Here is a 24,174-nt window from a genome sequence, read left to right as displayed (position 1 = left end):
CGCTGCTCTTACCTCTGTTTCTGTGGGGGTCAGGGAAACAGTGGCAAGAAAAAGAGGATAATATCAGGTAGTGGAGATGGATGCATAGGAAGAGGGGGAAAGTGGAACAAAGGAAACAATGAGGAGAGAAAGAGAGAAGGTAGACATAAGATTATAGAAAATTGTTTAAACTGAAAACAGATACTTTATGTTCACTTTTTTTTTTTTTAAAGGAAACTTTCCTATTTTAGGGCCTAGATGCCCTTACTCTACTGACATTCTTGCTAACTTTATCCCAAGTCACCCAGAAATGTTTCCTGAACATGGGCTTAAGGACCACAAAGCTCTTGAACACACTCACCGAATATCCATTCTTCAGCCATCGGATTGTAGGGATGGGCTTCCCTGTGGCCACACAAGGCCAGTAGAGATCACTGCCTATATCCACCTCTGTGTCATTGATGTGTTCTACCCACTCAGGAAATGCTAAAAAATAGAGAACATCATTGGTGTCAGATGCAAGCCCCCACATTCATCATCATCTCAAGAGGACAAATACTACACTTAGTTGACCTTCTTCTGGAGAACAGCTATTCTGTGTGTCCCAAGATCAAGGGTAGAGCCATTGAAATTGTATTTCTACAGGTCTGCAAGTAAACTCTATCTGACACTATTACAGCATGTGGTAACTGTAATTCAATTCAGAACTGTTTTTCTATTTGTGAACCATGTTTTACTGGAAAGTTAATTCATGAATAGCATGAAAATAATTGATCTTTTTCTTATAACATAAATCTTTCAAAATGATATTTAAGGTTTTAAAGAATTATGATTTAATTTATTATGACACTGTCTCTTTTTTTTTTTTTTTCTGGATAAAGAGGCAATTTTTTCCCACTCCTACAGGTATATATTATCTTCCTTTTGCTGGAACCTTCAAGTAGAGGCCACTCTAATAGCTCACTGTGGGAATGGAAAAATGACTTGATCACTTAAATACCATGTCAATATTAAAAAGTGCATATAGCAGCATTGATTGTGGAAATTCATGCTTGAGTGAAATTGATCTTAGCCTCATCATTTGATCTGATCTACTGATAGCTAAACAAAAATACTAGGAAAATGAAAAAATGCTAGGAATTCCCCCTACCAAGTATTTCTAGATAAGAAGCAAATGAACAGTTGTCAACTATTTGAGTATTTAAATTAATTAATCCAAATAAATGTGTGTAAATAGAGTAATATAAAATAAAGAAAGAGGAGGAAAGAATCCTGAGTGGAGGGTAATATTTTATTTAAATTTCTTTGAAAATAAATTTTATAGTATTCCAGTATGACAAAAGTAATATAAATATCTTGTAGAAAGGATTTAATGTGTACAAATAAAGAGCACACTATACATTTTTATGACCTCCCTAAACCAATCAAAATATGTATATAGTTTAATACATTTAAGCACATGTATATATATTTATAGTACATATAATCTGACTTAGAATTTTTACTTATTACATTTTTTCTGTTAATACATGTAGATAATTTTTAAAATTGAATATTGGTGAGTATGTTAATGATAACATAATCTTGGTATACAATCTTGGTAAAGCATAAAACAGGAATGTCAGCACCTCTTCTACCTTGATCTTACACAGGTGACACAGAGATGTCACATTAACAAATATAATGAAAAGAATAAATAATTGAATCAGCTTAAAACAGTCCATATATGGACTTAAACAGTACATGGTTTAATTACGTAAACTTCTGGTTGTTTAATGAGACCAAAAGTTAAAACTTAGAATGCCTCATTAGTAAAGAAGAAAAAACGGTTCTCTTAAATGGCCTCCTGTAAATATCTGCCCTGTCACCTTGATTCTTCTAAGTAATTAAGATCGTAAACAGTTCAGAAATCCAATTCATAACCTGGAGTATAGGTTTCTTAATCAAACCTATAGATCTGTTGAATAAAAACAGATCCAGAATCTCTAGAAAAGTGGTGGATAGTGCACCTTAAATTTAAGGAGACCAACCAAAATTTCCACGCCTCAGGAGGCCACCTATGTATACTTGATATATTATATATTAAGTGAATATTGTTGGAGTGTTGGATATACTAGTCTGGAGTTCAAGGTCAATGTCTGGGTCAGCGTTTTCAGGATTTAAGGTATATTTAGAGTTTCCTCCTGGCTCAGCAGGTTAAGCATCTGGCATTATCCCTGCTGTGGCTCTGGTTATAGCTGTGGCGCAGGTTCCATCCCTGACCTGGGAACTACTGCATGATGCAGGCGTAGTCAAAACAAAACAAAACAAAACAAAACAAAACTCTGGTTTCTCTTCAGATCACATAAATCGTTTACCTTTTTAAAACAGTATATTTAAAGCCATGACCATGAACGGGATCATAAAGTGAGAAACAGAGAAGAGGTTCAGAGACCAAACCCAATTCAAAGACCAAACCCAGGTCGCTCCCATGGTTAGAAGAGGCTGTAGTGAGGAGGAAGCAGCAAAGGGGAGTGAAGATGGTTTACAAGAACATTTACAGAGTGTGGGTTCCAGACGCCAAGTATGGAAAGTGAATTGTGGAGGAAGGAGGAATCAACTGAGGCAACTTGATGTTCAACCAGGTAAAAGACGACTGAGAATCGACCATAAACTTTAGTGATATGCAAGTCATTCAAGATAGCGAAAAGAAAACCTTTAGTGGTGAAGCAGGGATGAAAATTAAAACAGAGTGCACTTAAGTGATAAGGAAAAATGGAGAAATATATATTTTTAATTATAGATAAATCTGATAAGATTTTTATTACTTTGGGGGGAAATTGGTAAAAGAGAAGTGGGGGCAGTAGCCAGAGGTCAAGAGAGGATTTTAAGGGAGGAAGAAACAAAAGCTGCTATATACTGATAGGAATGACCCAGTGAAAAGAAAAAAGAAATTTCTTATGCTTCAGGAAGGGGGAACTAGTGAAGGAATATTCCTAAATAACTAAGAGGGGTAGAACACAGTATACAGTGGAGGTGTTGACCTCAGAGAGCAGCTGAATATAGAGTGAAAAGAGATATTGGTGGAGATGTAGTGTTAGGTAATGTGAAGTGGGAGCTTGTGAAAATTCTAATTTACTTACTACCATTTCTCTGTGGAATGGGAGGCCAAGCTGAGAGGAAGGCTGAAGGAGGAGGTGTTGTGGGTTTGAAGGAAATCATGAAGGTATGAAATGGTCATCTATGAGAGACAGAGAGTAAGAGGACCTGCAGAAATAAAATCTGGTCGCCAGGCAACATTAGAGGCCATTTAAAGTTGGTGAGTATTAATTTAAAATGGGCTAACTAGCCTGATAGTATTCATTGCAACTCACCTTCTAGTTCCTTGTTCTGGCACTAAGGCAAAGAGCTAGATTTTTCCAGGATTGGCCTTTGCCATGGTAGTAAGACAAGGTGGAAAGTGGCAAAGTGATCTGAGAAGGTGTTCAGGGGAATGATAGATAATAATTGACCACAGATTTAGGAAAGAAATGGGCAGGATTAGGGGAAATGAGAGAAAGTTAAAACAGAGTAAGGTTAACTGCTGGTAGGTTGCTGGTAGGTTCAACAGATTGTAGGAATCTGGATGTTGAAGCTTGAAAAGTGGTGATCAGAGAGTGAAATGCTGAAACTTACCATAAAGGGACTGCACTTTTGTTAACAATAAGGTCTGAAGCACAGCCTTGGGAGTGGCTTGCTGAGGTAGGTTGTAGGACAAGATCTTTGGAGAAGAGTTCAGAGGAACCTAGGGGCCAAACTATCAGAAAAATTATTGTGATAGACATGATTTTATATCATCAAGAATGAAGTCTGGAGAAGAGCTGTAGTTAGTGACAGCTGCCAATAGTGAAAACCTTAGTTCGACGAGGAGAGACTGACCTGACATAAGATTGAAAACTGGCTGATTAAAAGAAAGGAAAGATAGTCTATCAATCGCAATGAAGACCAAGTGATTATAGATCATACCTGAGGATGAGGGCTGTGAAAGAAAAATCAGCCACTGCTTGACAGGTCTACAGGGCAAACTCTTTAAGGGAAAGCCAAGTTTCAGAGTAAGAGAACAAAGAGAATGTTCAAAGCAGAAGTTGAGAATATAAGGGATTCTGATGACAATGGACTATTTTTCTAGCAAGCATAGTATGAGGATTTCAGAAGCTGGGAATAAAAAGGAGATAGAGACTAAGTGGGATGAATGCAGAGTCGTGTGGGTATTAAAGTACAGGCCCTCGGGAGGCTCTGGGGTCTAAGGGCTTCTTAAGGAAAATGATGACAATTTTTCTCTCTCTTTCTCTCTTTTTATTTTCTTTTTGGACTGTAGCTGCCAGCCTATGTCACCAGAACAGCAGCGCAGGATCCAAGCCACATCTACCACCTACCCCACAGCTTGTAGCAATGCCAGATCCTTAACCCACTGAGTGAGGCCAGGGATCGAATCCACATCCTCATGGACACTATGTCAGATTCCTAACTCATTGACAACAGGAACTCCCTTAAGGCAAAGGAAATGCTCAGGGTGAAGACAAAGTGACTGTAATCATAGTGGACTTCATGATATGGTTGTGTTGAGGCTGCATACACGTGCTAGGTCATCGGATGCCAAGTCTGGGGGATGGGAGTGGGAGTTGGTCTTGATCTGGCCACAGTACCTTTTCAGCATTCTGGTATCCCAGTACAGCTGAGGCATCATCTCCAGTTTTTTCTGTCACCCGTCTTTTTGATGAGGCTAAGGTACCTCTTTGCCATGTGCTTTATCAATATAATTTGTAATTTTCTGTATTGCACTCTCATAATTTTCTTTATAATTTTACACATGGGGGTTAACATGTATTTGACTCTGTACACTTGTATAAATTTGAGGGTTTTGTATGTGGGATGGCTATAGTATGAATTTCTCAAGGACAGAATATTTCCATTATCTGACTCTTCCTGCTCCTAGCCTAATGTCTGCCTCTGAATATACATTCAGTGTATATGTGCCCTGTCAATGAATAATCTTGTTGAAGCCTTAGATATTTATTCAAATGTGACCCGTGAATTTCACATTGTTGAAAAAGTTAAGGATGATTTCAGCACGAAAAATTTCAAGCACTGACGGAGAAACAACATTCTCTCCTCCAAATATAAGCTTAACATATGAGAGTCAAACATTTGTGCCAAAAAATATTGCATCCAAGAAAAATTTTGGAAAAATAAGTGTGACTCCTGAATCAGTAACATCAGCATCTCCCAGGAATTTGTTAGAAATACAAATACGTGAGCCCCCCACAGACCTTCTAATTCAGAAACTCTGAGGATGGGAACCAGCAATTTGTGTTTTCAATAAGCCCTCCACGTGAGTGTAAAACATGCTAAAGTTTGTGAATCACTGGCTTAAGCTAAGTCATAATGAACAGGTTCTTCTACAAATAAAAAAAGAGAACGTGAAGAAAGGCAGTAAGCTATATCAATTATATTTTCTGAAAATTATCCAGAACACTACTATTGATTCATTGGTGTTCCTATGATACCAGTGGCATGAATTCATAACTTCTAGACTCATATTGTGATTTAGTAGACAATTTTAAACTATTCATCATTTTATACTAGGTTTTTTAAAGTATGAAAATGGGTGCTTTTAAAAAGATATTGATTAGGAGTTCCTGCTGTGGTGTGATGGGATTGGTGGTATCTTGGGAGCACGGGTGTGGGTTCGATCCTCAGTCCAGCACAGTAGGTTGAGGATCCAGCAACTGCGACTCAGATCTGATTCTGATTCCTGGTCCAGGAACTCCATATGACATGGGGTGGCGAAAAAATATATATATTAAATGCATGGAGGATTAAAACAATATATCTACCTTGAACATAAATTCTTGCCTGGTGTTTATCCTTTCCTCTAATGTTCTCAGCCTCGCATTCATATGTGCCCTCATCTTCTAGCTGAATATTGAAGATCTTGAGGACAGCTCCAGAGGTGCTGATCTCAGCCGTGCTTGGCATTGGTTCCAGGACCTTCCGCCACCGGATATCAGGAACAGGACTTTAAATAGGAGGTAACAAGAGCTACTAGCACAGCACTTAAAAGGCAATTGATCTATATATATAACTAAACATTTACAACATTTCCTTCCTAAAACAATATAAAATTTAATGCAGTTCTATATACATTAAGGAAAACTGTGAGTCTACTTACTTGCCAAGTGCAAAACACTCTAAAGTAACATTTTGGCCCATCAATGCATATATGTCCTTGAATTGAACTACAATATCAGCAGGATATGGTTTTGTTGTTCCTAATTACAAAAGGAAAACAAAATAAAACAAAAATATCAGCAGTAAGCAGAGTAGTGTTTTGCAACATTGTGATTTGTACAGAATTAGAATTGCTTCAAAATAGATGTCTGGAAATTATCTAATCACATCACAGTGTATTGATTTGTTTGTTTTTGCATGGTATTCATACAATATAAATTTTATTAAGCACTTTCAATCATATTGACTCATTCTGACAACTGTGTAACTGATGTGATCCAACTCACTGGACAACTCAGTTAAAGAACAAATGTGTTAAACATCACTGGACAATTCAGTTCTTTAGGGAGCATCAAATATGTGTTAAACATTGTTCCAGGTACTATATGGGAATCAAGAAAAAAGAGAAGAAAAGAAATGAGAGATAAGAGAAGAGAGAGGAAAAAAAAGAGGCGAGGCAAGGAAAGAGAAGTAAGGAAGAAAGTATTGTCCTAGAGATGAAAACAAAGAAACAATTTGAAAAGAGAGGAGAGAAGAAAAGAAAAATCTTTGTTTAAGCATGTCTGTGCTCATCAATGACAACACTTATTTAGCCTATCTGTACTGAAATATGTATTATTCCCTCAACCTTATAATGGAAGAAATTCACCCAGGAAGGCTAAGTACACTGTTTAAGACCACAACATATGTGTGTACTTTACACTGTATAACATTAGAGAGACCAACAGATACACAAGTAGTTGAGATGTAAGTCAAAATAAAAATAAATGCCCAGTAAGGGTGGTAGCCAAGGATATTTGTTGTAAGTATGTAGGGACCAAGGGAATTTCAGGCAAAGAGGGCATATGAAACAGATCAGTTCAGGTTAAAGAAATAGCATATTATAATACAGTATCAGAAGTGTGTGGGAATTATAAAAGACCTAAGAATTAAAACGATATTGATATTTATGTAGTGGGGAAGATGAGCTTGCACTTACAATCTAGGAGGCTTGAAACCATGATATTAAATATTTTGAGACTAATTTCCTCAGTGGGTAACTACCAATAGGCTTTAAGAAGAGAAATAGCATGAATCTTACCTTTGGTTTCTTGTTGGCATTTTAAAGGATGGAAAAATACAAAAGAGATCTAAGGGAGGGTGCTTTGTAAATTCAGAAAAATAGGTGAAGGTATGATCTAGGGCATGGTCACAGTGAGAGCAGAAAGGAGGAAGAGATCCAAGCTGCCTTTTAGAAGCAGAATCAACAGGAATGCCCCTTGTATCAATGCTTACTCAAGGTAAAAACCCAGCAGAATCACCTGGGATGCTCACTGAAGTTATAGATCCCTGGGTCACATCCTAGGTGTGCTGAGTCACTATCTCTGGGTTCCACATTTTCCTCAAACTTCTCAAGTGCTTATCTACTAAATGAGGACCCTTGGAATCGCTGTCCTGAGGATGACAGTAGAGAGGAGCTGATGATGAAAAATCCTGCCCTGACTTACTGATAAATGAAGTATATGACAATGTTGCTAAATGAGATCAAGAACACCAGAAGAGGATGTTTAGAGAGGCACTAACAGGTGTGTTTGTCATATTTCAAACTGAAATCCTTGAGAACCTTCTGTGTGGCAAGCCCAGGATGTAGATAGAGTTAAAGACCTACCCCAGGAAAAAATTTTGGAGATGTGAATTTAGAATCATCCACATAGGGTTATTATTGAAAAAGTTGTAAATGAATAAGAATACTTAGAAAAAGATTAGAAATGAATATTAGGAGAAAGATCTGATAGAGGATACTGCATAGAATTTGTTGACCAGGCAAGGAGGCAATGAAAAGAGGCAGAAGGAGTCAGAAAAATTAGGAAAAAAGATAGAGTTCAAAAGAAACAGATGAGATCAACAGTGTCAAAGTTTGCACAGGATCAAGCCTGAAAATATCCTTTGTATTCAGCAAATAAGAAGTCATTTTGATTATTCAAGATTGTTTTCATTGACTACAAAAGAATACATGAAAGGCATGTAGGAAGATTTTAAGATTCAGAAAAGAAAGGAAAAAGTGATATATCACATGCCGAAAGGAATCAAAAAGGATGGAGCCAGAGCAACTGGAGGGATTAGCCTGACTGGCAGGAAAAACACTTCTCCCAAATGAGACAGAAAGTAAGAGGTAAATCGAAGTACTAAATTTTGGGGGGACCATAGGGAAGAAAATTAGGGAAGTTTCTACATGATGGTTTCCTTTCACTCTCTGAAGTAGTGGTAAGAATCTCTCTTAAGACTTGGGAGGGATGAGAGAGCCAGAAAATCGGAAGATATTTATTGAATACTAACCATGTGGTGGCCATCTTGAAAAGACTAATGAAAATAGAATTTTTGTGATATATTGGAATTTACTCCATTATCATATGAAGCTTAGGGGTAGAGACAGGAACCAAACCTAAATCTGCCAAAAACAGAACCAGTATTTCCTTGGAAGCGTGAACTCAGTAGCAGCAAGATTGCGATAAACTAATGTGAAGTAAGAAAATATACTGTGATCTGATTTTCTCAGGAAGTGGTGCATTAAAAAAATGGAAGGTAGTTTAATTGGAATCTTGGAAAAGCCCAGTCAAGAATGGGCTTTAAAGGAACTATTGCTTCACATAAATAGTTCCTTTAAAATACCCAAATAATCCAACTGTCTTTTTCACCCTAATTCTCTAATCAATATAGTTTGGTTTTATTTAATCACTTGTTATCTTCCATGAATTTACTAGTAGGTGAAATTAGTCATGAAACAAAAAGATGCTGGTGAAATCAACAAACTAGTATTTGGCTAATGATTCAGTTCCCCATGCATTCCCTGAACTAGAGGCAACCAGTCCAAAGTCAGCTGTCTCAGGGAAATTTTATGATATCAGTTTTCACTATGGGGAAAGCTAAGGAAAGACCAAGATTTTCAAAGTTTGTATTCTCTATTTGCCTTGCCAGAGTCTCCCAAAAGAACCCAAGGCATATGGAAGTTCCCAGGCCAGGGATCCAACCCTCGTCACAGCTGTAACCAGAGCCACAGCAGTGACAATGCCGGATCCTTAACCCGCTGAGCTACCAGGGAATGCCCCACTAGATATTTCTTTTCACTATTATTAGTATGCTATAAGCAGACAAACTTGCAAAATACAGAGTGTAACAAATAAAATACTTACGTTCAGGTAGTGGAATGAGTGGGATAAATTTGCTGAACACACTCTTGGTAATAGAAGGACTGGATACAAAGCAGGAATAATTGCCTTTGTCTGATGCCTCAACATTCGCAATGTAGAGATTACCATTTGTCTGAGACACAAATCTTCGTTTATCCATTGTGATAAATACAGGAAATTCATTTAGAAGCCAGCGGTAGCTAAGATCATCTAGAAGAAAATATTGTGTACTAAATATTAAGCTCTTCTCAAAAGTAAAGATTTTATTTTCTAGTAATAGGCTAAACATAATCTAATCTAGGCTTTTGAAGAGCAAATGTTGGATGTAAGCCAAGATAAATAGTGCCAATTTTCTAAAAGCTACTACTATAGTTTGATTGATTGTAAGCATAGTGCTAAACAATTTTATCTACTTCTCTCAATTATTTTATGGGTTTATCATACTTTTAATTTTTGTTTCATTGATGGGATAAATAAAACTCAGAGATGTTAAGTAAATAATTTAGAATTTCATGACTGTTAAGTGGAATTGGGATTCTGAATCCAGGTCTGATAATTCTAAAATTCATAATCCATTTTCCCTACTGCAATCTATAAATGAAATCAAGATTACTAACCGTACTATCACTTTATATCCTTTTACTTTTTGTACTCCTATTTTACTTTTTTTCACTTTTTACTTTTTGTCTTTTTAGGCCCACACCCAAATGCATGTACTCGTTGATCCAAAAGAATATTTACAGTATATTTACTTTAATAGACTGTAAACCTTTTGAAGTAATTTTCCCTGTTCTCATATAAAAAGAAAGTGGATATTTTTGTAATGATTTATGGCCACAAGTAAAAAAGTTAAAAAAGTCAAAAAGAGTGAAGTATAGATTTCCTATGGAAAAAGGATTTTCTCAACCATACAATGATTTCAAGTCACCATGAAATCATGAAGTTGCCTTCAGAATGGTCAGTGTACTCCATAGTTATGTGAATATAGAATTATATATATTTAATTAAATTATCTGCATTTTAATTCTAGACTTTGGTCAGGTTATTTTAATCACTCTATTTCATAATTTCTCTAAATTTTAAGAAAATTTTCTATGTACCCCTCATAAGAAAAGAGGAATGGGATAAACTAGGTCAGAGAAGTTATTGTGGTATGAATATGTCTTAGACTACATAGCAATTGGTCTGTTCTTTTGAGGCCCAATATAGATTATCCAGTTTACTTATTTAACATACACTAAGTACCTTCTATGTGCCACTAAACAAGACAGATTTGGTCTTTGCCGTTGTGGTATTGTAAGATTTAAAATACATTTATTTAATGAATTTTGAACACTGATAAGTCATCCATTTCAGCAAAATCATAATTGCCATATATTAGAAGCTATTGTTTGTCATGAAAACAAAAGTAGGAATTGTCATTGCCATTTTTAAACAGGTGCACAGAGGTTTAGCTGGGTTGACTTGCCCAAGATCATACAGCAACAGGGAGGCAGAACTGATCTCCTGACCTCCTTCTCCACACCAGAACTACCAAAATTGCCCCATTATTGGTGTTGCAGCTGCTCTGCTCTGCTCAAACTTAAGAATGAGACCTAATTCTGGCAATCAAGAGCTAAACTCTGACCCAATTCTCACAGGAACTCAATGGATTATTTTTTTAATCTGTCTTCCCCTGCCTCATGTGGATGGTAAAATTAACCATTTCTGAAGAAGCCAACACTTGTTTTCCTCATAGCACTGTTGTCTTGCTTATAACAGATTATTAAAAACTTATTTTTTAGGAAGATTTCGGTGCTGGCACCTGCTTCAAAAATGTTGCTTTTATTGATAGATGTCTGAGATTTCTCCCCTTTGCCGCAAGAAAGTCTGGACAATATGAAAGAGAGGATTTCTTTTGGCAACCAGAAGACATTTGGCTAGTTTCACTGTATTACTCTGAAATCCATCACGTATACAACCTTGCTAAATAATGTATATTTCTCTTTGAAATACATACAAGGAACTGAAGTATTTCCTGGATAGGTAATTTTCAAAATTTTTTTAAACTCAGTGAATTTTTTTATATTTATAGTTGTATAACCATCATCACAACCCAATTTTACAACATTTTCAACCCAAACCCCCAACCCACCCCTTCCCCTGCAACCAGTATCCTTTGGTAACTGTAAGTATTTTAAAATCTGTGAGTCACTTTCTGTTCTGCAAATAAGTTCATTGCATCCTTTTTTTAAGATTCCACATATAAGTGTTAGCATATGATGTTTGTGCATCATTGTCTATTTTCACTTAGCATGAAAATTTCTAGGTCCACCAATGTTGCTAAAAATGCCATTGTTTCATTCAGTTTTTATGGGTAAATAATATTCCATTGTGTATATGCATGACGTCTTCTTTATCCACTCTTCTGTCAATGGACATTTAGTTTGCTTCCATGACCTGGATGTTGTATATAGTGCTGCAATGAACATTGGGGTACATGTATCTTTTCAAGTCATGGTTTCTCTGGATAGATACCCAGGAGTGGATTTGCTGAATCAAATTATAATTCTAGTTTTAGTTTTTTGAGGAATCTCCATACTGTGTTCCATAATGGTTGTGGCAATTTATATTCTCACAATAGCATAAGAAGTTTCTCTTTTCTCCACATCCTCTCCAGCATTTATTGTTTATAGAATTTTTGATGATGGCCATTCGGGCTGGTTTAAGGAGGTAACTCATCATAGTTTTGATTTGCGTTTCTCTAATAATTAGTGATGTTGAGCATCTTTTCATGTAGGTTTTTTTTTTTTTTTTTTTTTTTTTGGCCATCTGTATGTCTTGGGAGAATTTTCTGTTTAGATCTTCTGCTCATTTTTTAATGGGGTTGGTTTTTTTTTTTTTTTATTGGGCTGCAGGAGGTGTTTATATATGTTCAGTATTAATCTCTTGTCAGTCACATCATTTGCAAATATTTTCTCCCATTCTGTAGGTTGTCTTTTTGTTTTGTTTAGGATTTATTTTGCTCTGCAAAACTTTTAAGTTTAATTAGGTCCTATTTGTTTATTTTTGTTTTTATTGTCATTACTCTAGGAAGTGGATCTGAGAAGATATTGCTGTGGTTTATGTCAGGGAATGTTCGGCCTGTTTTCTTCTAAGAGTTTTATAGTATACAGTATTATATTTAGGTCTTTGATCCATTTTGAGTTTATTTTTGTGTATGGCATTAGGAAGTATTCTAATTTCATTCTTTTACATGTAGCTGTCCAGTTTTCCCAGCACCACTTATTGAAGGGGCTGTCTTTTCTACATTGTATATTCTTGCCTCCTTTGTCATAGATTAGTTGACCATAGTTGTGTGGGTTTAACTCTGGGATTTGTATCCTGTTCCACTGATCTATATTTCTGTTTCTGTGCCAGCACCATACTGCTTTGATAACTGTAGCTTTGCAGTATATTCTGAAGTCAGAGTGATTCCTTGAGCTCCATTTTTCTTTCTCAGGATGGCTTTGGCTATTTTGGGTCTTTTGTGCTTCCAATCTTTAAAATATTTTGTTCTAGTTATGTGAAAAATGCCACTGGTAATTTGATAGGGATTGCATTGAATCTGTAGCTTGCCATTGGTAATACAGTCATTTTGACAATATTGATTCTTCCAATCCAAGAGCATAGCATATCTTTCTACCTGTTTGTGTCATTTTTGATTACTTTCATCAGTGTCTTAGAGTTTTTAGAGTACAGGTCTTTTGTCCCTTTAGGAAGGTTTATTCCTAGGTATTTTATTCATTTTGATGAAATGGTAAATGAGATTGTTTCCCTAATTTCTCTTTCTGGTCTTTCATTGTTATTATGTAAAAATGTAATTGCTATCTGTCTATACATTTTGTGTCCTGCAACTTTATCAAATTCATTGATGAGCTCTAACAGTTTTCTGGTAGCATCTTTAGGATTTTCTAGGTATAGTATCATGTCATCTGCAAACAGTGATAGTTTTACTTCTTCCTTTCCAATTCGGATTTCTTTAATTTCTTTTTCTTCTCTGCAATGGCTAGGACTTCCAAAACTATGTTTGATAGTAGTGGCAAGAGCAGACATCATTATCTTGTTCCTGATCTTAGTGGGGATTCTTTCAGCTTTTCATCATTTAGAATGATGTTAGCTATGGGTCTGTCATATTTGGCCTTTATTATGTTGAAGTAGTTTCTTCTATGCCCACTTTCTGGAGGGTTTTTTTTTTTTATAAGAAATGGGTGTTGGATTTTGTCAAAGGCTTTTTCTGAATCTATTGAGAGGAACATATGGTTTTTATTCTTCAGTTTGTTAATGTGGTGTATCACACAGATTGATTTGTGGATACTGAAAAATCCTTGCATCCCTGAGATAAATCTCATTTGTTCTTGGTGTACAATCCTTTTAATGTATTGCTGGATTCTGTTTGCTAGTATTTTGTTGAGGATTTTTGGAAAGATGTTCATCAGTGATATTGGCCCGTAATTTTCTTTTTTTGGTTTCCTACCTTTTCTATATGTATGCCTTTACTGGTAAGCCTTGTCATTTGTAATATTTTTGTTTCTAGTTGTGGCCTTTTCCTTTCCACCTAGAGAAATTCCTTTAGTATTTGTGGTAAAGCTGGTTTAGTGGTGCTGAATTCTCTTAGCTTTTGCTTGTCTGTAAACCTTTTGATTTCTCCTTCAAATCTGAATGAGAGCCTTGCTGGGTAGAGTAATCATGGTTGGAGTTTTTCTCCTTTCATTACTTCAAGTATATCATGTCACTCCCTTCTGGCCTGCAGAGTTTCTACTGAAAAATCTGCCGCTAACCTTATCGGGGTTCCTTTGTATGTTATTTGTTTATTTTATCCCTAGCTGCTTTCAATATTTTCTCTTTGTCTTTCATTTTAGTTATGATTCTTTCTCTATGGAGATATTTAAACATAACTTTATGGCATAATATTAAAACTATAAGAACACAAAACTTTTTGCTGTGAGAAATGTGGTATTAATATTTTGTTTGAAGAGAATATTTGATAAATAAAACATCTGAAAATTAGTGAAGATATATTTAGTGTTCATCTTTTAATTAACACTTTGGTGGATTTTATTTAAGCCATATCAAATTGTTGAAAACATGTACTCAAAAGTTAAACCTTATAATAGATTACACTTACTACAGCATCTTCCTAAACTGGATGATTATTCTTGAGGATTGGTACTCCTAAAGATATTCATAATTTATTATGTCTTAATTCCTTTCTCGTGTTTAATTACAGTTCACAGTGTATTGTAGATGTTAAATTTTTAATAAAATGGTTGATTACACATATCACTTCTTTGTACTGTTCTATTTTAGGAATAATTTGTGGAAAATCTATTATATTTTCTCCTGCATAATAAGAACTTTAATAGGGATATAACCCAACATACATATTCTTTATCAATTGAAATTATTATAGATCTCTGTAATTAGGGCCCAATGATTAAAAAAATCAAGAAAGTAGGCATCTATCAGCCCTAGCAAGTGATGCAGTATAAGGTTATGCAAATACTGAGTCTTATTTAGTTATAAATGTTCCATTGGTGTTGAGAAAATGAACACTTGCCCATTACATTTCCTAAATGCTTATAATCACAGAAGAGCCAAATTTACCTGGGAAGTGGTATGGAGGGTCACAGAGCAGCACCATTCCTTTCCCTTCTTTCACTCTGACCTCAGGACGTTCCTCTGGTGGGAAAGGATCAAGATCTAATCATGAGAGCAAGAAGGAAAAACATTCACTCTCTGGTCAATAGAAAGTGAGCAATTCTTTAAAGCCTATTTCTCTGCTCCCAACTCACTACTAGAAATGATACTCCTCCTTGGTTGGTTTGGTGAATCCTATCCAAGTCAATTCCCTTTTTCCAATGCTGGGGTGTGCACACATTCCAGAAGAATACTGTGGTGACAAGCCTGCAGACAGACACTGGCAGAAGCTGCAGAAGTATTCTGACAACCCTGAAGATTGTGAAATTTCTGAAACTTTGCTTAGACTTAGGAAGAACCTCAGCAAGGGTATCTGGAAATAAAATGGGCTCAGACCAACCCAGGGATATACCAGAGGATGTCTGAGGGAGGACTCCGATGGGGAGAAGGAATGAGGATCCTAGATGAGGAATGTGAAGGTCACCAATTTCTTGTTTCTTTTCAGGTTCTGAGTTTTCCTAGGTCCTTATTTCCTTCACTCTCTTCTGTGTGCTTGGAACTCACACTTTGCTTGGTTTCTTGGGACTCTACTATTTGATTCTTCCTCATTTGTTTTACTGGTTCTCATTCTGCTTCAACCTTGCCTCATCTCAAATTATAAAAGCTAGTTTTATTTTTCTCAATATATTTATATCTTTTAAAAGTCATTGTTTTAATAATTACCTCTTCCAGGGAATGCTTCAAATCTACTTTCCTAGTCCAGATGCTACTTGAAGGCCATGTCTGTCCTCAAAACTTAGTTGCCATCTATCTCACAATGGATAATAATGTCACCGTAACCTCTGCATGGGAAGCAACCACTTAAATGCTTCTTCCCTTCCTTGAAATTGGTTTTACTTGCTCCCATCCCCTTTTAAAAAGAGCGGAATGTTTCTGCCCCTTGACTAGACTTCCTTAAGCAAATATTTAGGGTCAAGTTTACTTCAATGCAATGAAATCTGGCATGTATTTCTTCTTATTTACATGCCTACTGTCACCACACCAATTTAATCTGACTGCACTCCCTAAACCTATCTCGCTCCCTCTTGGTAATCGCTACCTCTTGGGTCCACTTAAAATGTCATTTTCATCCTAAAATTAATTTTGCAAAATATTTATAAAATCACTTACTAGAGAATATCTAACCCAACTCCTCTCCCAACACTCAATTTTCTTTCTGAATAACCTATAACTTTTACTTTAGTACAGTGTTCCTCAAAATATTTTCATTATTATTGTCCACAAAAGGGGAATTGTATTTAATTAAAATGCAAAATAAATTATGAAATTAATCAATTAAAATTTAATTTATTCCAAATAATAAATATTAAAGACTAAAGAATAAGAATCTGTCAGATACGGTTGAGCTTTGGAAAACTACGGACCATTATACCATAATATCCATGATGGTTTCTCCCCCAAAGAAACAATGTTCACCACCTTGGGGGTGATGTCATCCCTACTGAGAATGCATGGCTTAGCATTTCCATTGACAGTAGTTTTTAGAAAGTTATTGAATATTCTTGTGAACACCACCTTAGTTTGTTTTCCAATGTTATCTTTCACTACTTGAAGTGCATTTAAAGTACCCCGTCATGACTCTGCTCTCCTGAAAATTTTCGTATCGACACAGTTAAGGGCCACTAATTTGTAAGACCCACTTCATCGATGGAGTCCTTCTCTCACTTTCTTTTCTTCTTGATTTCTTTCCTTGCTAAACTCTGATGATAACACTTAAGTTTTTACTTCACCTAAATGCACTTGCCCTTTTTAAAGTTACAATTACTTACATCCAAAGCTGAGGGTTGCTTCAGTGCTTCTGACCATCCCGTAGTTATTTGATGCTAAACAGTAATATATTCCAGCATCTTTTTGTTTGTCAGGATTGTTAATAACAAGGTTTCCTCCTACCATGCTGTACCGGTCACTTGTCAGATCAATATCCCCGTTATTCATTCTCCATCTATGAAAAAAAGAAATAAATGTTACATTAAAGGTCAAGAGGACTGCAAACAGTGCACTGGGCTAATGTCATTCTAAAATAATATAGGTACAGCTCCATGTGATTAAGTAGCTGACTCAGAGTGGTATTTTTTCGCATCCTATAATTCTGTGTCTCTGGGCTCATTATTTATAATTTTTAGGCACAGAAAAGTAAATGTTCAAGTGCATGAAAAATTTCCCTTTTTTTCATAAGGCATAAATATCTCTAAGGATAAATATCATGTTGAATTTTGCTATATAAACTGGTTTCTTAGCAGATATACATGGGTTATAAATAATAACTAGTTCTGCATTAGTTAGATTCATGCATATACAGATATGTTGTGTAAAATATCAAAATCACTAGTCTAGCAGAAATAAAATATCAATATCTGATTCTAAATATCAAAGTAATTTTTCAATAACAAACAAATTGAAATCAGAGGTCTATTCAGTAAGTGTCATATTCTGACCACTAGAGGTCGATCACCCTATTTGAAAATGGTAAAAGTCAACTGGGTATTGGTTTCTGAGCCACAAATACACTATCGAAGGTATATTCTATGACGATTGTGCTGTGAATAAACTGGCTAGAAATAGGAATCTAACTTTCTTGGTGCAATGATAAGATTTCATATACAAAATAGTTTTCAATTAAGCCGTCCACCTGATAATTTTATAATCATTCTGTATTAGGGTTAAGGTTCCATGTCTTCCACGATGTTACAAGACAAGAGCCATGGTCAAATGTAGGCTGTGGCCGCATCATTCATTGCCTGGCTGCAAAATTCTGACTAGGGTCAGAATCTTTCCAAAAAGGCCAATGATTTTAGAATATTTTTTAAATAAGTCAAATTACCGGAACATTTTTTGTTTAATTTTCACAGTGTAGGAGGCAATTCAAAAGCAAACATAGAAAACTGTGCTTTGCATTTTTAAAACCAATCCAATGAATAAATACTCCCTCTCACCCCAGTTGATGGCAATATTGTTCCTTCCTAAACCATCCAATGTCAAGGACTTTAGGACTTGTCAAGGTTTCCTTCTTGGGCAGTTCCAATCATTATGAACTAGTTTTCCTCCTCTATTATATTTCCTCCATTTTTGTTTATTACTTTAACTTTTTCCCAGTGGGTCTGATTCTACCCTTGATGTAACATAAGGATTAAGCTTTGCTGCATAGGGTAAGTCTCTGGGCTATTTTATTTATTTTTAGTAACATTCAGTATTGTAATCCCTTTCATATGGCTTAAGAGGCAATTTTTATTGGAGTTGTTATCTGAAGGTACAAGGCCAGATAATGAAAGCCTCAAGGCTGATAAGAGAAAAGTAAAGTTCTCTGTTGTTTCATGGTGTTGGCATGAATAACAGATTATCACAGCACATGCCATAAATACAAAAGTTCGTGTGAGTGACAAATTGCATGCTTATCAAGGTTAATAGGGCTTGCCCTGAATACTAAGTACCTTTTTAAAACTTCAAGTGTTCTTCTCTCAGACAAGCTGTACCACAAGCTGAAATTTTTTTTCTTATTCTGCAGTCAAATGCAGACCACCTTCAAAACAGAATGAAACACCTACTTCTCCCCTTTAGCCTCTCTACATTAATGTGTAGATGATCAGGCCATGCTTGCCCTGAGGACTTAGGTGCTTATGCAACCTGTGGGAGAGAGTTGAAGAGCTTTGCTTCTGATTTAGATTTTTTTAAATTTTGGTGAAGAAGACTAGGTGGGATGGGAGGGGGGACGACAGGGAGGTGCTAATCAACATGTATAGAATTTTCGTGTTTCAAAGCTTTGTCCTTACTGTCTCTGCTGGGTGTGGTAGTGGAGGCGTAAGGAGAAGCATACATTCATAGAACACTCTCTGAGAACAACCTCTTCCATTTTTTTCTTTTTTTCTCTTCCATTGGAGCCTGGAGGCTGATTTGCTAAGATTCCATGTATGAACGTCACGGACAGAGTGTCACAGAATAACCCTCACTGAAATAGCTTTTGAAGTGCTAGCAAACTATCTAGATATATTCTGAAAAAAATTATATGTTTCTGGGAAAGCTGTAAAACATACGCGTCTATTGAGGACTCAGCTTCCTCTCCCATAAAATCGTTTCTTTGTAATAGAACTCCTCTAGAGCTCCCATTAGTTACACTATGCAATGTCCATGACAATGTACATAAACTCCCATTACATACAGCTTAAGAGTAGAAGTAAATCTAGCCCATCAAGTATTTTCAGAACAAATGAGTCATTTATAGTTTATAAAATATCTACTTATATTCCACTCCCATGCATGAAATTAAACAATAATTTTTTAAAATGGTGATTTGGCATATGAATTTATATTTTATTTTAAGAAAAAAATGTCTAATTGTGGTCAAAAGCAAGAGAAAAATGAGTTCAAATAGCATTAAATGGGGTAAGGGGTATTGTCTATGATAATGATTTTTTAATAAAAATAGAAAGTTACTTTTCTAGCCATGAAAAGAAAAATCTACTACTAAAATCAACTTAGTTGAATGACAACTTTCAATTAACTCAGGTGACATTAACATACTACAGCCCCAATTTACCCATCAATCACTTTCTTTGTCTTCATGGAACCAAAATCTATTGGCATTTGGTTAATTTTTTAAATTGTAGTGTTTGCATCGGACTAGAAACTGTTAGTATACTTTTTTGAACACTGAAGCTGGAAAATTATCAATTAAAAAATTATTTTTGATAGCATAAATAAGTACCGCAGAAAAACACAAAGAGATACATTTATATAGATTGTCCAATAGAGATATTTAAAGAATTTGCTCTGTCCAAAATATAGATTTGAGACTGTTAAAAAAAAAAATGATAGCTTCCTACAGCTTTCTATGTAGGAAGCTCTTTAAATGTAGTTAGTAGAGAAATATTTCCCATCATCTGTAGGTATGAGTTATCTAGGCCAATACATACAAAAACAGTTTATCTTCAGATGTGTATATTTACATTGTGTATGTGTTTTCATATAATCTTTTTCATCTTTAATACCTTGATCTTCAGTAGCCAATTTTTAAGTGGATAATTGCATATGGCACTGGCATTGTCAGTGCAGAAAATAGGAAGCAGTTTATTTCCATATATTTAAGAAAACTATTTAGAAGTAAATAACTTTTAAAAAATAATTCGTATGCCAGTATTTTTTGTTAATGTCCCTCTACTTCATAGAAAACTTTACAGCAGAGATACAGGGTCATAGATGCTGATCTATAATCTTTAGTCCAACACTTGATTCTGAACAGAGCAATGAGGTACATTACTTGTAAACTGGGAAAGGGCTGGCTCGAGCCCTACAGTTTAGCGAAACTTTTCCTTCTGGTGATTCCTCCGGATAAATGGTATTGATTGGTTGTTCTTCAAAAATTGGTCCAAATCCTTTGTCTTCCTCAGAAACTATAAGAAAAGTAAAATTATTTTACATTGTTCAATATTATAATTCAAACAAAAATTGTGTACATTAAAAAAATTTTTTGAAAAAAGATTAGAAACACAGAATCACCATTTTCATTCAAACCAAAGATACATGCCTCTATAATCCTGAGGAAAACGTTTACGTTCTTTATTCAAAATTATTTTTGCCCACCTCTCTTCATTTCTTCAAAAGCATCCTATGTTGCCCTGCTTAAGTATTTACAGCTTCTCAAACATGTTATGTTTTCAAGCCTCTAGGATTCTGCACATGTTTTCCTTTCTCTATAATCACCATCTCATTCTTCTCCCCATCACAATTTGTACAATCCTTTATGACTTAGTCATTGAATTACTTCCTTTAGGAAGCCACCTCTCAAACACCTCCTAGCTTTACTTGGTCTTTATTTGTGTTCTCATAACTCCCTAACAGGCTTATGACAAGTTAATACACTTGTGGTGACTCCTGATGTAATTTTTGTTTTACTAGATTGCAAATACTTGGGGACAGGTGACCATATCCATAATTTTCTGGCCATCATTCTCAGAGATAGCTATCTAGCAGTCTGGAACACATTAGGTGCTTAACGATTTTTGAACAATAGGACGAATGAATTTTTTCTAGATGCTCTGGAGAAATCGGTCATTTTCCTGGATCAGCTCTTGTTTTGTTTTTGCTTCTGTTTTTTCTCTCTCTTTTTTCTTCCGTGTGCATCTACGGTATATGGAAATTCCTGGCCTAAGGGTTGAATCAGAACTGCAGCAGGCCTACTCCACAGTCACAGCAATGTGGGATCCGAGCAGCACCTGCGAACAGCAGCTTGCAGCAATGCTGGATCCTTAACCCACTGAGCAAGGCCAGGAATCAAACCCATATCCTCATATGTACTAGTCAGGTTCTTAACCCACTGTGCCACAACAGGAACTCCTGCTTTTGTTTCCAAACATGTGACTAGAACTAGTATTTAGCAACATCCAGAACAGTCAATAAACTAATTACATGGGCATGGGGTCTGGCCAACTGGTTTGAAATCTACCTCAAAAATACCCGCATTGAGATGCAGCTGTTCCTACAGCGTCTCCTCCGAGGGGAGAAGGAGTGGCACATCACAGCAGGATAGGAATGGATCACTCACATGTCATCATTGTGGCAGGACTTACAGAGTACAGCCAAGAGCCATATGCCACAAATGAATTAACACTGCTGTGGCACAGCAGGTTAAGGATCTGACATCGTCACTGCAGAGGCTTGGGTTCTGCTGTGGGGTGGGTTTGATCCCTGGCCCAGGAACTTCTGCATGCCATGGGTGTGGCCAAAACAAACAAAAATTTTGCCTTAGTACTGTTTATCAGTGCCTCTGGAAAAAATTAGTTAATGTCTCCAAGCCTCAAGATCACTCTTTATAAAGTGAGGATAATAAAAAAATCTAGTTCACTCAATTATTATAAAATTTATTGAGAGACAACTCATGTAAGACTTCTGTCTGACAGCAATCAATACCTACTGATTTTACCAACATTCTCATGAATTTGAATGAATCTTCTCGAAATTTAATTTATAAATTTATGTATATCAACTCTTTGACTAATTCTAAAAGCTTCAAGGGCCAAGTTTTATTCATTCTTGTAGCTCTGGTGCTATAACTGTTGGGTCAATACATATTTCTGTGTACACAGATGATTAATAAAAGGCTTAAGTTAGTCTCTCCCAGTATGAACGATTGATTTTTCTAAGCGGACCTGAAATATTTCAAAGGGACATGCCTTATTTTTAGGTGGAATTTGCTGAAATTGCCATTTGGGAATTTATAGACCTGAGATACGTTCCATAACCACAATCTATTTCAGACAGCAGACAAATTGCTGGGTCAGAATTGGAAAAGCCAGAGGAACTGATATTTAGCTCCAGCAATGCAGCTTTTTAGCTGTTATTTTTCACAGGTCATTTGTTCTACATGGTGTCTGCATTTATAATAAAAAAAAAAAGAAAGGAATATTCTAAGGACTCCACAGGCCTACTGCAGCCATAAATAAGATGATGGATATGAGCTGTTCACAGAAGCCCTCTGCTAATGATTCTGAAGTCCTGCTCAGAGCCGTGTCTAACTCCATATCCTTCTTGAGGTTGTAAAAGCTAGAAATGCATATAATGTTTTCTGCTTTGCTTCTAATAATTTCCCTGATGTTGCCCAATGCTCTCCAGCTTTTCAGGATGTAATAGCACACTGGGGAAGAATGAGGACGGAATGCCAAATCCCTGATGACTAGACCTTCACTTGGATGTAGGGTCTAGATTTGCTGTTCTCTGAAAGAAATGACACTGGGCTTATCGATGATAAAAATCATAGGCTATTTTTCTTTCCCCTTGGACAATCTCATAAGCTCTTCCTTGAGTCTCTCCCAATGGCACAGTTTTTTGGACTGGAGCAATTTAGTAACCCTGCTGCCCTGGAGATTCTGTTGTTTCTTCCCAATTCACACAAAAAATACTTAAAAAGCAGGGAAGAACAATTTTATTAAAATATTTTGATTCTCTTATTGAGGGAAGGATAACTTCTATTCTCATTTTATCCCCTGATGAATAATAAGTTGAGTATGAAATTTTTCAAACAAATTTTAAAAAATGTAAATAGACTAAAAATGTAGAATACTAAAAAGAAATACTGTCTAGGGGAGTTTAAAGGTTGTGAATTTCTTCTAAGTACACTGTATTTATACACAGGGGTGATGATTATGGTATTACTGTCATTAATAATGGAATAAGATGATCAAATTTAAGGAGGAATTGATTTTGATGTAATCATGCATTTAATTTAAACAGAAGCTCACTGGATTAAATCTTGAGTTTCCATTTGTGTAACAAATAAGAATTTTAGATGGTCATTTAAAGTTTGATGAACTGGAATTCCCATTGTGGCTCAGCGGGTTATGAACCTGACTTGTATCCATAAGGATGGAGGCTCAATCCTTGGTCTTGCTCAGTGGGTTAAGGATCTGGCATTGCTGCAAGTTGCAGTGTAGGTCACATATGCAGCTCGGTTCTGGTGTTCCTGTGGCTGTGGCATACGCTGGCAACTGCAGCCCTGATTGGACCCTTAGCCAAGGAAGTTCCATATGCCAGAGGTGCGGCCCTAAAAAGAAAAAAAAATACATAAATGAAAAATAAAGTTAGATGAACTAAGAGTCTTGATTGTCCTTAACACAATGACTTGATTCTGACTTTATATGCGGTGAAGAGTTTTGAGGTATAATGCCAGAATCATGATCTATGAATGAAAAAAATTTGTTGCACTTTATTCAAATTGAAAAATTCTGTTCTGTGAAATGCACTATTAAAAGAGTTTCAAGGTTAGGGGTTTTTCTTTGGGTCTACTCTACCTCACATTGGAGAATTTTACAGAAAGCAAATTGGAAAAGTTTCTACCTCATGTAATGGGAGGTATAATAGTAATTGCACACTATTTCACAAAATTTGAACTCATCTCCATAGCTGCAAGGTTGTATTAGCTAAAGACTTTTTGAAATTGAATTTAGTTTCAAGTGTACAGCAAAGTGATTCAGTTACACATACATATATTCTTTTTCAGGTTCTTTTTCTTTGTAGGTTATTACAAAATATTGGGTATAGTTGCCTGTGCTATACAGTAGGCCCTTGTTGTTTA

General features: G+C 35.9%; 1 protein-coding gene across 4 annotated transcripts in view; it reads right to left on the bottom strand.

Annotated features, from left to right (window-relative positions):
* The window catches only part of CNTN1 (contactin 1), a 327,378-nt gene that overhangs the window by 117,971 nt on the left and 185,233 nt on the right, over nt 1-24,174 (bottom strand). For all 4 annotated transcript variants that reach the window (XM_003355617.6, XM_013997945.3, XM_021092536.2 and 1 more), the window contains 7 exons: nt 20,365-20,497; nt 16,883-17,055; nt 15,021-15,116; nt 9,399-9,605; nt 6,170-6,269; nt 5,835-6,016; nt 341-465 (listed from right to left, as the gene is read on the bottom strand). In XM_003355617.6, the coding sequence (XP_003355665.3) occupies nt 341-465; nt 5,835-6,016; nt 6,170-6,269; nt 9,399-9,605; nt 15,021-15,116; nt 16,883-17,055; nt 20,365-20,497 (1,016 nt within the window). The remainder of the gene's footprint in view (nt 1-340; nt 466-5,834; nt 6,017-6,169; nt 6,270-9,398; nt 9,606-15,020; nt 15,117-16,882; nt 17,056-20,364; nt 20,498-24,174) is intronic.

This window comes from Sus scrofa, chromosome 5, assembly GCF_054392235.1.
Source record: "Sus scrofa isolate SSC_HxYL_T2T_F1_AM1 chromosome 5, Sscrofa_HxYL_maternal_Yorkshire_Landrace_v2.0, whole genome shotgun sequence".
NCBI lineage: Eukaryota > Metazoa > Chordata > Mammalia > Artiodactyla > Suidae > Sus > Sus scrofa.
The sequence above is the reverse complement of the archived record's forward strand: the minus strand, read 5'-3'. Positions and strand labels throughout refer to the sequence as shown.